This window comes from Poeciliopsis prolifica, unplaced genomic scaffold, assembly GCF_027474105.1.
Source record: "Poeciliopsis prolifica strain line A6 unplaced genomic scaffold, Auburn_PproV2 SCAFFOLD022, whole genome shotgun sequence".
Lineage (NCBI taxonomy): Eukaryota > Metazoa > Chordata > Actinopteri > Cyprinodontiformes > Poeciliidae > Poeciliopsis > Poeciliopsis prolifica.
Window position 1 is genome coordinate 1,762,496 of NW_026562397.1, and position 13,491 is coordinate 1,775,986.

General features: G+C 39.9%; 1 protein-coding gene across 3 annotated transcripts in view; it reads left to right on the forward strand.

The window, feature by feature from the left end:
* Nucleotides 1-12,600, forward strand: part of nf1a (neurofibromin 1a) — a 73,427-nt gene extending 60,827 nt beyond the window's left edge. For all 3 annotated transcript variants that reach the window (XM_055045707.1, XM_055045710.1, XM_055045709.1), the window contains 17 exons: nt 741-1,020; nt 1,170-1,384; nt 1,617-1,678; nt 1,776-1,917; nt 2,970-3,071; nt 3,789-3,929; nt 4,377-4,503; nt 4,729-4,860; nt 5,186-5,321; nt 5,421-5,581; nt 6,564-6,686; nt 7,004-7,122; nt 7,199-7,299; nt 7,685-7,827; nt 7,938-7,984; nt 8,668-8,884; nt 9,512-12,600. In XM_055045707.1, coding sequence (XP_054901682.1) covers nt 741-1,020; nt 1,170-1,384; nt 1,617-1,678; nt 1,776-1,917; nt 2,970-3,071; nt 3,789-3,929; nt 4,377-4,503; nt 4,729-4,860; nt 5,186-5,321; nt 5,421-5,581; nt 6,564-6,686; nt 7,004-7,122; nt 7,199-7,299; nt 7,685-7,827; nt 7,938-7,984; nt 8,668-8,884; nt 9,512-9,654 — 2,391 coding nt within the window. In that variant the 3' untranslated portion in view covers nt 9,655-12,600. The remainder of the gene's footprint in view (nt 1-740; nt 1,021-1,169; nt 1,385-1,616; nt 1,679-1,775; nt 1,918-2,969; nt 3,072-3,788; nt 3,930-4,376; nt 4,504-4,728; nt 4,861-5,185; nt 5,322-5,420; nt 5,582-6,563; nt 6,687-7,003; nt 7,123-7,198; nt 7,300-7,684; nt 7,828-7,937; nt 7,985-8,667; nt 8,885-9,511) is intronic.
* The last annotated feature ends 891 nt before the right edge of the window (nt 12,601-13,491 follow it).

Genomic DNA, 13,491 nt, shown 5'->3' on the forward strand with positions numbered 1-13,491 from the left:
ATATATATATACTTGTTTTTTGAAAAAAGATTTTATTCTAATGCTTGCTTAAAGATTATTTTCAAAGGGTCTTTTTAACCTGACAAAATGGCCTCTTCATGGTGCATATGAGATGAACATAATTTGCACAAATATTTGACTAATGTAAGCATTAAAAACAATTAAAATTGTTTCTTTAAATTGGGGAAGTCAAACTTGAAATGAATTAATTCTGAACAGAAGAAACTCTTCACTGACCCACTTTTTTCCAGAGAATTTATTAACAAATAGCCCAACATAACAGCTGAATTATCCTGTCAATAACCTCTTTCTCTAAGTACCGACATGCAGATGTAACAAGACATAGCAAAGACATGAAATGACGTCAGACTTGTTCAGCCGTTTTCAACCAGACCTAGTTGCTTAGTTTTTAGTTTTTCTTGAGGATAAGCTGATCTGGGCCTTTCTTAGGTATTGTCATTTAAAAATAAATAATACAAAAATTCATATGATATTGTGGTGCATTATAGTGGGGAAAAAATGACATTTTTGTGTAGTTTCTGTTCTTAAGCATTGGGTCTAAGAATTTAATTTAATGGAAACCTTTACTGGGCTGCACAGTTGGTACCACTGTCGGCTTGCAGCAGGACGATTCTGGGTTCTCTGTTGTTTTCTTTTCTCAACTGTCAAAGTAACTACACGAGGTAGTCTGCTCCTGTTCGTGACTTTCAAGGTTTAATTGTTGGCTTTTTCTTTGGCAGGTTATTGGTCGGATGTGTAAGATCATAGACAAGACATGCCTGTCACCAACTCCGACGCTGGAGCAGCACCTCATGTGGGATGACATTGCGATCCTGGCCCGCTATATGCTCATGTTGTCCTTTAACAACTCTCTGGATGTTGCAGCCCACCTGCCATACCTGTTCCATGTAGTAACGCTACTAGTTGCCACTGGGCCACTGTCCCTTAGAGCCTCTACCCATGGTTTAGTCATCAACATCATCCACTCCCTGTGCACCTGTTCACAGCTCAGCTTCAGTGGTAAACAACAATCACCTTTGTCTGCTGATATTTAGATATTGAAAGCTTTTCTAAAGTCAAGACCTGAAGTAAAACTCAGTCAAAAAATACACAAAATTTACACAAACTAATAAATAAGAAACTTGTTTTGTTGTGTTAAATCATTACAGAGGAGACAAAGCAGGTTCTGAGGCTGAGCCTGACTGAGTTTTCGTTGCCAAAGTTCTATCTGCTGTTTGGCATCAGCAAAGTCAAATCAGCCGCCGTCATTGCCTTCCGCTCCAGCTACAGGGACCGCTCCTTCTCACCAGGCTCCTACGAGAGGGAAACCTTCGCTCTGTCCTCTCTGGAGACCGTAACTGAGGCCTTACTGGAAATTATGGAGGTCAGACAGACAATTATGCATCTATTAAGCAGAACTTGGTCTCTTTGTCATAGTAGTTGATTCTCAGAAAATATTTTTTTGAATAAATATTTACCACCATATTTCTTTAATTCTCATTTTATCCTTTTGTTTGCCACAATAATAGTTTGGTTTACATATACTGTATGACTTTTCTTCAAGAGCACATAACTACATGTATGCTTATTGTATTATTTCTCTCTTTTGACTCCAGGCCTGTATGAGAGACATCCCAACTTGTAAGTGGTTAGACCAATGGACAGAGCTTGCTCAAAAGTATGTATCTTTCTAAGATATATAGATGTATATATTTTTTAATGTATATAGTTTTGCTTAAGTTTTGAGGTATCTAATCTTTGTGCTTGGATTGTAGATTTGCATTCCAGTACAACCCTTCCCTACAGCCCAGAGCCCTCGTGGTCTTTGGCTGCATCAGCAAGAGGGTGACTCATGGCCAGATCAAGCAGATCATCCGAATCCTCAGCAAAGCCAGCCCTTTGCTCAGCATAGACCGGGTAAGATCAGTCACAGTAGTGTCCCATTCCACTGTCTGATCCATCATCATGCCGTGCTGCAGCAACCCAAAAGTTAGGATCATACTGCAGTACAAACCAATCCTTAAACTTTGACCTAATCATCAAATGACTCCACTTTCCTACCCACTTCAAATCATTTGGTAGATTTTGTAATGTAGGCAACCTAGAACCACAGGTTAGCTTGAAATGTGTTTTACTGGACTACTGCAAAGCACTTCTCACTAGGATTCCTAGAAAGAGCCTGCAGAGGCTCCAGTTCATCCAAAACTAGGATCCTGATGAGAGCGCACAAACAACCATATCACTTCCATCCTCCTCTCTCTTCACACCGATTCTCCCAACTATCTCAAAGAAATGCTGAGCCTACAAAGCACTGAACCAGACAACACATGACAACACCTTGTTCATTACACAGCAGCTGGTGAAAAACATCAGGAGATTCTTTTCACCAGCTCCTGTGTAATGATTGGATGGAACTCTGAGCTGAAGTCAATGAGAAGGACTTGTTTAGTTTCTCTTCTTTTCTAAGTGTGACAGAATGTCACGGCGTCTTCTTTCTGTATGTATAGAGTCCAGATAGACCAGATAGTCCAGATAGACGGTGCTTGTTAAGGCATTGCAAGTTGGCAGAATATAGTCAGTGATGTCATGAAAGTCCAACCAAATAGCTTTTAACAGATAAAGAGTAGCTGCACGATTGGTTTTCTGATCCCGGTGACAGTTTGTTCCTTTTGGACTCGATTCTGCATCATTAGATTTAAAAACAGACAAGCTTATTTGTGGCTGGATTTACTTCTCATTTTTGATTAATATCTGAATGTAGTCAGTAATGGAGATACTAAATTATACAGTATGTTGTATTTGTTAGAACTACTCTCATGGCGAAAGAATATTTTGCTGCTGTTAGAAACGGTTTATATGGTGACTGTTGGTGTTTCTCCTACATCCCTAAAAAGTCTGACTTTATGTGCTGCCCTGTGATCAGTTCTGTCTCATAGGCATGTCTCCCTCTTTTCTGTGGACTGTTTTAGGGTCTTGAGAGCTGTTTGAAGGGACCCGACAATTACAACAGCCAAGTGTTAATTGAGGCCACTGTGATTGCTCTGACCAAGCTGCAGCCTCTACTCAGCAAGGTATGAAATTGAGCCAGTCGCCACTTTATTCTGCCATTTCTACTGCCACATTGAATGGCCTTTATTTTCATGTCATCATGACAAGTTGTCATGATGAAAAAATGTCTTCATGATCTTGCATTGGTCAGATTTTGTCATAATTTATATTGGAACTCTAAACTATATTCTGGTTGCCCGTCACAGCGTGTTTCGAGCGACTAGTGCAGCGCAATTTGAAGCGTTTGACGCGTCAAGTGTGTCAAATTAATAGGCTGGCAACGAAAAACAACGGCTTTGGTGATTCTGATGCAATCTAAACTCGCCTCCACTTAGACTTTGATTGTAACCCGGATGTGCCTGACGCTCAAAACACGTTTGGTGAGAACGCATCAATAGAATATCCCAGAAACCCCACATTCATCCCATAAACCTGCAGATACATTCTCCACTGGGATGAGAGGCTACAGAATCCTTTTTACCTCGAGTATAAAAGCCAGATGTTCTATTTGACTGTAACATCTGTTCAGAGAAGTTAGATTGACAGATAAATCTCCTCACACAGAGAGCAACACGTCTATCTGTGACACAGCAGAAAATCTTCAATTTTACTATGATCAGTTTATGAGCTGTCACTAAAACAGCTTTGCAGTTTTACATTTTTTGAAGTGGTTGGTAAGGGGTTGCTGTCATTGTTGCTGCTAAATGATTTGCTTCCTGTGTGAACGGACGTGTTTGCAGGACTCTCCGATGCACAAAGCTCTGTTCTGGGTGGCAGTAGCTGTGCTGCAGCTGGATGAAGTCAACTTGTACTCTGCCGGAACTGCCCTCTTGGAGCAGAACCTTCACACTCTTGACACAATGAGGATCTTCAATGACAAGGTAGAGCTTACAAGGAATGACAGAAGCAGCGTCATAACATCTGTGTACTTTGATGCCTCGTGGTCAAAATTTGTCATAAGACAGAGAACATTGTCAGAGAACTTGTCTGCATTTCTTTTAGGTCAAAGAATAGATGCATGAAAATAACAACAGGGCTCACTGTCTTAAAATAGCTGCCAGCTTGTTTTCAGCCAGAAGAATGTCTCTTCTTCCTCTGTTGAGTTTACTGCAGTTGTTTCAATGAAATGTTCACACACTTGAAGCATTTTGATCTACTTATTAGAACTTTGTTTTGTTCACAAATTTCTACATGAATCACTTTCATGAACTGACATGCTGAAATGCAATATTTTTACCACTTGTATAAAATTTAAAGAAAAGTCCTATTAATAAAGATGACATGGTGATATGGAGCACTTTAACCAAATCTGTTGTTTGTTTCTTCAGAGTCCAGAGGAAGTTTTCATGGAAATTAGGCGTCCTTTAGAATGGCACTGTAAGCAAATGGATCATTTTGTGGGCCTCAATTTTAGTGCTAACTTCAACTTTGCATTAGTGGGACACTTACTCAAAGGTAAGGTCGTTTGCATTTTCACTTTCTTGACTAATATTTCATTGTTTTATCAATCACTGGAAAAACCGTGAATGTAGATAAATCCTAAGTCAGGAATAAATGTGTTGACTTTTGATCAGTTCGTCTGCAGTGTTTGTGAATAATTGTCGTTCATGAGCTAAGAGGCATTTTCTTTGCTACCGTCAGGTCATCTATATTTATCATGTTCTGCTTTTGTCCCTGCAGGCTACAGACACCCGTCTCCCACCACCGTGGCCAGGACAGTGCGGATCCTGCACACGCTGTTGGCTCTAACAAGCAAACATTTGAAATGTGACAAGTTTGAGGTCAACACTCAGAGCGTGGCTTATTTAGCTGGTAAAAACCAACATGCAATACATTCTTCAGATCTTCACCTTCATTGCTACATGATATTGTTCTAAAACTGATGACAAGCCCACACTAAAGTGGCCTGAGCGTAAAGAAAGTTTCACTAAGTTGTGCACTTCTATGAACTTGCAGCTAAAAATAGTTATTGCTCGGTACACATCAACAGTTTTCTATGATTAGATCATCTGCTGCTGTCTTGGTTCTGAAAGCCTTGTTAAGGTTTGTTAGACACGTATACAATGACCGCACTTCATATTCAGCTTGTTTTGCTCATACAGAGATTACTTTTTTTTTACATGCACTTTTTCTGCAGCCTTGCTGACTGTGTCAGAAGAAGTCAGAAGTCGATGTAGCCTCAAACACAGGAAGTCGCTGCTTATTTCTGAACTGTCTGTGGACCCTGTCCCCATGGAGACGTACACCAGTCACATCACCAACCCCAAATGCAGGTGTGCTCACAAATGGGACTTTGTTCTATTCCCTCACGTGATGCACCGGAGCAGAATAAATGAAATGCTGCATTTCTGCTCACAATGTTTTATTTTCAGAACTGTGCAAGAGACTCAGCCATGGACATCACCTCAGGTTTCAGAGCGCTACCTTACTACCCATCATTACCCCACAATGGGCCAGATAAGCCCACGAACGCGCAAGTCCATGAGCCTGGACATGGGCCAACCATCACAGGCCAACACAAGGAAGCTTCTCGGTATTTATTCTTTCCCACATAAGAGAATCCATATTATGTATGATATGGTGTGTGTGTGTGTGTGTGTGTGTGTGTGTGTGTGTGTGTGTGTGTGTGTGTGTGTGTGTGTGTGTGTGTGTGTTTGTGTGTGGGTGTGTGTGTGGTGTAAAGAAGTTTATTTGAGAGTGTGTGCCTAAGACTGACATGACACTGTCATTAACATGACATAACACCTGTTATGACGATGAATGAGTCTTTATGAATGTTTATGACTGTTGTTATGAAGTGTCAAATGACATTTCATGTCTGGTTTCTCCTGATTGGTAAATGACACTTCATTACAACAGTCATAAACATTCATAAAGACTTTCAATGCAAAGTTAAAAGCCCATTAAAAGTGTCATTATTTACTTTGTGACACTTCAAGACAAGAGTCATGAACATTCATGAAGACTCCTTCATGTTCATAATATTTATGTCAGTGTCATGTCAGCGTTATGCACATCCTGTCAAATAAAGTCAAATACCAAACAGGTTTGTTTCCCTCCTGTTTTCCTTTTTTTGCATGTTTGACGCTTCAAAAAGTGTTTTATTGAGGGAGAAAAAATACAAACCCACCTGGCCCTGTGTGCAACCTAATTGCCTCCCCGTTAAAACAGTATTGTAGTTCATAGTTTCACACAGGGCCACATCGTTTTGGATGTTTTTCTCTTAATAAAAACACCTTCATTTAAAAACTTCATTTTGTATTAAATTGTTGTATTAGTTTTAGAAATTCATGAAAAGCACTGCCTGGTTGCTGAAAATTTGCTATATAAATAAAATGACCTTACCTTATTTCATTAATATTTAAATTGGTTTGATTTTTTGAAATGTTGAAGTGTGGCAAACATGCAAAATATATGACTGCATATGTATATTTGTGTAAATGTATATTATATATCTAATTGGATTTATGTGGCTCTTCAGTTGGGTTGTCCAATGAATACATTGTCTATTCCAGGTACTAGGAAGAGCTTTGATCATCTCATATCAGACTCTAAGGCACCAAAAAGGCCAGAGATGGAGGCGGGGATGACGACCCCCCCGAAGATGAGGCGTGTAGCAGAAAATGACTACGAGATCGGTAACAAAACTGAACACAATTCCACACCAAACACATCAACAACGTAAGACGTGTGACAAAAAAAATCATTTATTTTCTATTGACTCACTTCAGCCCCTGAGGCCCAGCGTTATTTGAAGCCCTTTTAAAACAAACACTTATTGTGTAACTTGACAGAATTGCAGTGATTTGTTCTGTCTTAGCAAAATTCACCCAGTATTAAAAAAGAACTTCTTTCGATTCCCCTTTGGTGTGTTTTCTATTTTTTAATTAATTTATTTTTTTCTCTTTTCTAAACAAGCAGTTTGTAATTCTGATCTTTATTGTTTCTGGTAAAGAGACGCAAAGAATTGGAAATTCTCACCTGCGAAAGGTGTCTGTCTCAGAGTCCAATGTTCTGCTGGATGAGGAGGTGCTGACTGACCCGAAAATCCAGGCTCTGCTGCTCACTGTGCTGGTGAGTTCCCCAGCTCAGGCACCGTAGAGATGATGTGGTGCCTCCAAACTTTTCAAGTTCTTCTTCTGTTCTCCAGGCAACCCAGGTTAAGTACACCACAGATGACTTCGACCAACGCATTTTGTACGAGTACTTAGCTGAAGCCAGTGTTGTGTTTCCTAAGGTTTTTCCAGTTGTGTAAGTTCTAATATTGTATTTCTCACTTGAAATGACCTTGGTCATGAACTTGACTTTTGACCGGAGATGCTTGTTTTTGAGTTCCTTTCTCACATTCCATGCTATGCAGGCTCATTAAAGTTAGACTTTCTTTCACCCTCATTTGCATACTGTAAAAAGAAAAACTATTGTGTCTTTTTTTGTCTGGTTTTGCTTTTTGTCTCCTTTTTTTGTTCTTTACTAAACTTACCTTTCAAAATAAGAGTTACCAGTGTTGCCTCTATCTAGCCTGCTTACTGCTGCGCCTAAAAATTCTCAAGCATGAAATGTGGCAATATTGAAATATTGCCACATTTCAATAGTCAACTTCCTATTGGTGATACATGTTTATATGTGCCCTCCTCAGTTATAACTTACTGGATTCCAAGATCAACACTGTGCTGTCCATGTGCCAAGACATCAACCTCCTGAACCCCGTCCACGGCATCGTACAGAGCGTGGTGTACCACGAGGAATCCCCCCCGCAGTACCAGCCTTCATATTTACAAAGTATGACATTTTGTTGTCTTTGCATCTTTACAGATGGAATGTCTTCTAAAGTCATGTGAACTGAAGTGGATACGTTTGTCACCTGTCTCTCATTCATTTTTATTGAACAGGCTTTGGCTTTAATGGGCTGTGGAGGTTTGCTGGACCTTTTTCTAAGGTATGGAGGTTTCCTCTTCATGTTGTGTCTTTGTTTTGTTCTGGAGCGTCCTTAGAGCTATGCAATACTTGTGCTGCTAAATTGGTATAGCGATAAAAGAAGGAAGTGCATGCACTGTCAAATTCACATGCAGCTAACGCAGAAAACAAACACGCCTCTTCTGCTTTGGAGATTTTAGTGAGTAATAAATACACAGTATTCAGCTGCATTTCTATACTTTGACTTCATTTCTACACAGAGGCAAAAGTTGCTTATGTTACAACTTTTTCCAGTTTGGTGACCTTAATAAGATCTTTAATAAACTGTGAGCTTCATTATTATAACCAAACAAAAGTTTCATAAAACATTAGGTCTGGTGATTGAACAAGATAGTGACATTAATATTCTTAGAAAGTGTTGATAAATTGCATGATCTAAAAAATAATTGAGATAACGTAATTTTAGGTTTGTAATGTTACAGAAATAGTAAAAGATTTTCTGGCTGCGCATTTACAACTGAGCCAAATCCCATTGTATTGTTTGGCTTTAAAACTGGATCCCATTTTTGTCTGGTTGATGTTACATTGTTTATTGCATTTCTGAGTAACAGGAAGTATATTTTTATGATGTTCTGAATCAACACTGGGCCAACTGTCCGCATTGTAAGCACTCATTTTTTTTTTTTTTTTTTTCCGTCCCTGCAGCAAACGCAGATCCCAGACTATGCTGAGCTGATTGTCAAGTTTTTGGAAGCGTTGATCGACAGCTACCTGCCCACAGCCGATGAAGAGAGAGGAGAGGAACAACTACGAACTCCCACATCCCCGTATCCTCCCAGCAGCCAAAGCCAGCTGAGCATCACTGCCAATCTGAACCTGTCAAATTCCATGACCTCACTGGCCACATCACAACACTCCCCAGGTGTGACCCAAACACAAATACACACTCTCAGTCAGACCTGCTTCAGAGTTGAATATTTCTTTTGGTCTAGGCCTCCTTAACCTTTAAAGGTTATTTTCTGGTTGGATTAAAAAATATATATATACAACTGACTGGATTCACAACTTAATGTTTTTGGATCTTCAGTTTTATTGAGCTCCAAATACACATGGTAAACCGTCACAGCAGTTCTGAAGTCGACTGTAAAGGGGTGAAAGTTCCAGGGGTGTGCAGTATGATGGCATACATAACACAGATTGTCTCCTCAATCTGCCAAAGCAGAGATGATGGGATTATCTACAGAGCAGATGATTTGTTCCAGAAGCAGCTTCATGGATTAACTTTTATGTTGCAAGGCTGCTGTGATTGCAGTTCTTGCTTACTTATGAATTTAACTTTGCCATAAAATTTCGCTTGTAAGTTGTGAAAATAATTTTTTTAAACTATTTGCATGACCATAAAAGTCATCATGTTTTCTTCTTTGTCCGTCAACGAGGTCATGTAGTCATTTGATTTTGATGTTTTATATCTAGGTCATCACGCTTGCATTGCGGGAGTCGTACACTTTGTTTTTGATAGAATGCATCTGTCCTTTCTTTGCTCTTCCAGGTGTGGATAAGGAGAATGTCCAGCTGTCCCCCAGCTCTGCTCTGTCCAGTGGTGGACGCATTCGCCACGGGTCAGCCAGTCAGGTCCAGAAGCAGCGCAGTGCGGGGAGCTTTAAGAGACCCAGCATTAAGAAAATAGTCTGACTGCCCCTGCAGGCCGAGCCGCCAGCCTTCACGCTGCGCTCTCTGTTTACACTCTAGTTTCTCCTTGTTCTTCATCCTCGCTGCATTGGCAAGACAAGCAAAAGAAGGAGTGCGAACTGAACGGAGGTGTTTCTCTTCTCATTCTTTGACGGCAAAAGGTATGGGAGATGCTTCTGAACTGCACTCTGTTCTGTGTGAAAGCGTTTCCTACCTGCAGGAAGTGACGGCGGGGACACTACAGCGTTACGTTGACACGGACACAGAGGGACATGCAGTTGAAGTTCCTGGGTCTGAGTCAGTCAGATACACAACATGAGAGCAGCGCAGAGTGATGGGACCAACATACTCGATCCGCTTGGACATATCAGTTGCTCTCTATCCTGTACATATTTGACATAGACTGATGATGTACATCCAGTCCTTTATGCTAAATTTGCTGTTTTCTCTATGGTGTGCCTTTGTATGTGTTTTTCTATATGTACACTTTGTAAAGTAAAAGTCAAACCTTGCTGGACACAATAAACAGGTACTAATTATGAAGACAGGCTACTCATATCAAGCTGCCATGATCTGCCTGCGGTGACGGTCAAACAACAGTTAACCCCGATGCCTGACACTATTTACTCCTGTAGAAGTAGATGATGCTACACAAATCTTCCTGTTCTCAAAACACTTTCCAAAAATATATATATATATATATATTTTCTTTTTTAACACTTATCCATTATTACAAAACACTATGAAAAATACAACCATGTAAATACCTGCAAATATTTTTGGTTTCATTGCTTTTCTGTTTTTCCAATGATAAATTTTTAGCAGCAAAATCGTGTTATTCAAGATTTGTGTAAAGGGCAATAATCTGTAGCTCTCCAAACGCTTTTCCCCTCCGATTAGCAACAGAGCAAACGACTCACTGGGGAACGGAGGTGACCCATCCCACAGCTCTGCAGCCGACCCGGGGAGCGAGTCGCCTTGGTTTTCACCTCCTTGCTTTTGTTTTTGTGCCATCGACAGGCAATATTATCTATTGTTTACAGATAGCAAACAATAATAATATTGTTTCCTAACCATCTCCGTGTTGGTTCTGTTTTGTTCTTTTTGTTTTTCAGCGTTGTGTTTGTTTTTGACTTCTGTATAGAACGCGTAAAGATGACCAAAACAAAAACAAGTTCACAAATTCATAATCATGGAGACTGGCCAGGCAAACGCAGCACATGTTCCATATGAGAACATCTTCATGTTCTATATTTTAGAACATCTACATGTTCTCATAGAACAGAAGACATTCTCCGTGCTTGTGCTCCATCGTTTACCATCGCCACTTCCCCCTCACACTCCACTGTCTCCAGGAATATGACGACTATCTCATTAAACTTTCATCTTGGTCTGCGTTTTCTGTATAGCTGTTAGGTTTGTGGCAGGATAATACTGAGAGTCTAACATGCCACTGCAGATAGTTCAGGGTTCTCAAATGTTCAGAACCCAGGTTTTGCTATTCAGTTCAGTTCTTATGTTTTTAGTGAGCATCTGGTAGCTGCTGTCCTCCTCCAGGTTAGAAAGATTTAAGACAAGCAGCTGAGATGAAAGAATTGCACCATGACAGTATGACGTTCAGTGAAGCTGAGTTTGGGTTGGGGAAATGGAAATAGTATTCTAAAACTGCTCCTTGTCAGCATGAAGATGGGTAGGGAGCTCCTTTAAAGACGAGGTGAAAAGGTTCCCTGAGGTTTGATTCAGTTGCCATAATGTGTGTTAAGAGACTGAAGTGTAATTATCGACCTGTGGTTGAATCAAGTTCCCACCATTTTCATTTATACATTTGCACAGATCTTGGCTACTTCTACCTGGAACATATGCATCAGGTTTAGTCTGAGCTGTCGGTGATTAGTGCATGCAAGTTTAGGACCCACAGATAATGTTCAATTATGCCCATCACTGTGTGTTTGATGTCAGAATTACAGAAACAGTCACTCAGTGTTGACTCAAGAACACTGAGTGACTTAGTTTGTGAATGTTTGGTTGTTTCCAACCCCTTAACCATCACACCCAAACGTGTTCATGTCAGTCATTGGGTCTGTGAGGACAGCAGTGTCTTTATGGCGAATCACGAGTCGAAGCTGCAGTATGTAACTTTACAAAAATGTTATTTTATTTTTTTAACATATTTGTTCAAACTGTCACCATGTTGTGAGACATAATCTGTGAAAAGATCAGTTTCCTCCCCCGCAGTAACTGCTATTGAGAAATCCACCACCGCTCCCAGTCAAAAACAACCAATCAGAAAGGCCTCAGTGCTGTCAATCATCCTTGTGGTACATGCTGCTAAATGTGTACACAAGTTACTGGACACCTTAGCGTTCCAGTAAAGCTGTTTATCCGCCGTCACTGGTGGCTATGCTAACTAGCATTCATGACAGGCTGTGAAACAGCAGTGACCTAGCAGAGAGCAAAGGAAGCGCTAACACCCTTCACCTGGCTCTAATGGTCGACTGCCCAGTTTTCGCTCTAACACACTTGAAGCGCCATGCCTGGATTTCTTCCTGAAACATGCAACATGTTCACCTTTGACCTACAAGAATCTGAGGGCAGCTCTCTGAGACTGACTAAAGAACAGATTACATACCCAGGACTTCTGAAACAGATGGATGACTTGCACTAAGTTTAAATGGGTCATTGCTTTGTAAAGATGAAAAAAAAAAAATCCAAATGTGGCATGTTCTTTTAATGTTATGCAAAATCTGTCTTGAGTATGTTCTGAGTAGTCTGAGTTTTGTTTTTAATCCAGTATGTGTGATAATTGTAAAGATTTTGTGTACAATTTGAGATGATATATTTACTACACTGTACATACCTGTGATATTGTATCATTTTGTTTTTGTAAAGCAGGTAGTTTCTGTATCATAACACATATTACAGTGTTAGTAATAAAAGGTTCTGCTAGTGCCTGACATTGTCTTCTTTAAACTTCAATGCTTCTAATTTATTAATAGAAGAGTTTATAAAAATTGTTTAAGCATGCATCACTGGCACTTCCACATTCAAAAAAACAATTGTAATAAATATGTATTTTAACTAAGCATGTTATTTGAGGGGCAGTATTATGTGTTTTCCAGCTAATTTGTTCCATTTTATAGCATCATAATCAAGTAACTATGTTATCCTCAGTTCTATGTGTATTTCGAAATATATTAAAAATGTTACTTTGTAATTCAACACTTTGAAATTAGTCATCACAACATGGCTCCTCTATTAACTCTAGCTATATTTTTACCAGCCTTGCAGTGAGAAGCAGCTCGTTTAATAAGCTCATCTCATGCGCAGTTGCACCAGGTGTTTGCTAACTGCTGCAGGCTAGTCTGAAGGAGCTGCTTTGTAAGGTGGAAGCTTGAAAACTGCATCTGAGAGGAGGAGCCTTGCCCTCGAGGCGACGCTCAGTTTGATTTGCACAGCTGAAAGGTTGCCAAGGGAGATTAAAGGATTTCTCCAACATGCATGAAAGGATCACAGTAACACTGTGTATGTTTTTGATGAGAGAATAACATTCTAACATGAGGTACAGCCCAAAACAGTCAATTGTATGTAATACCGGCCCTTTAACATATGCAATGCCCACCTGATGGTCTTTTGGAGCCATTAGAACCAGAGACACAACACTATATGTGTAAGACCCCACACACACACACACACACACACTCTATTCAAGCTGTTATTTCAACAGTAAGCTTTTTTTTTCTTTCTTATGTATCCATATTTTAGTTACAAACACATTTGGGCTTAATAAAGCTGTTTTTTTCTTTATTTGCAATTTCTTCAGCTCACTGATGAGTTTTTTCT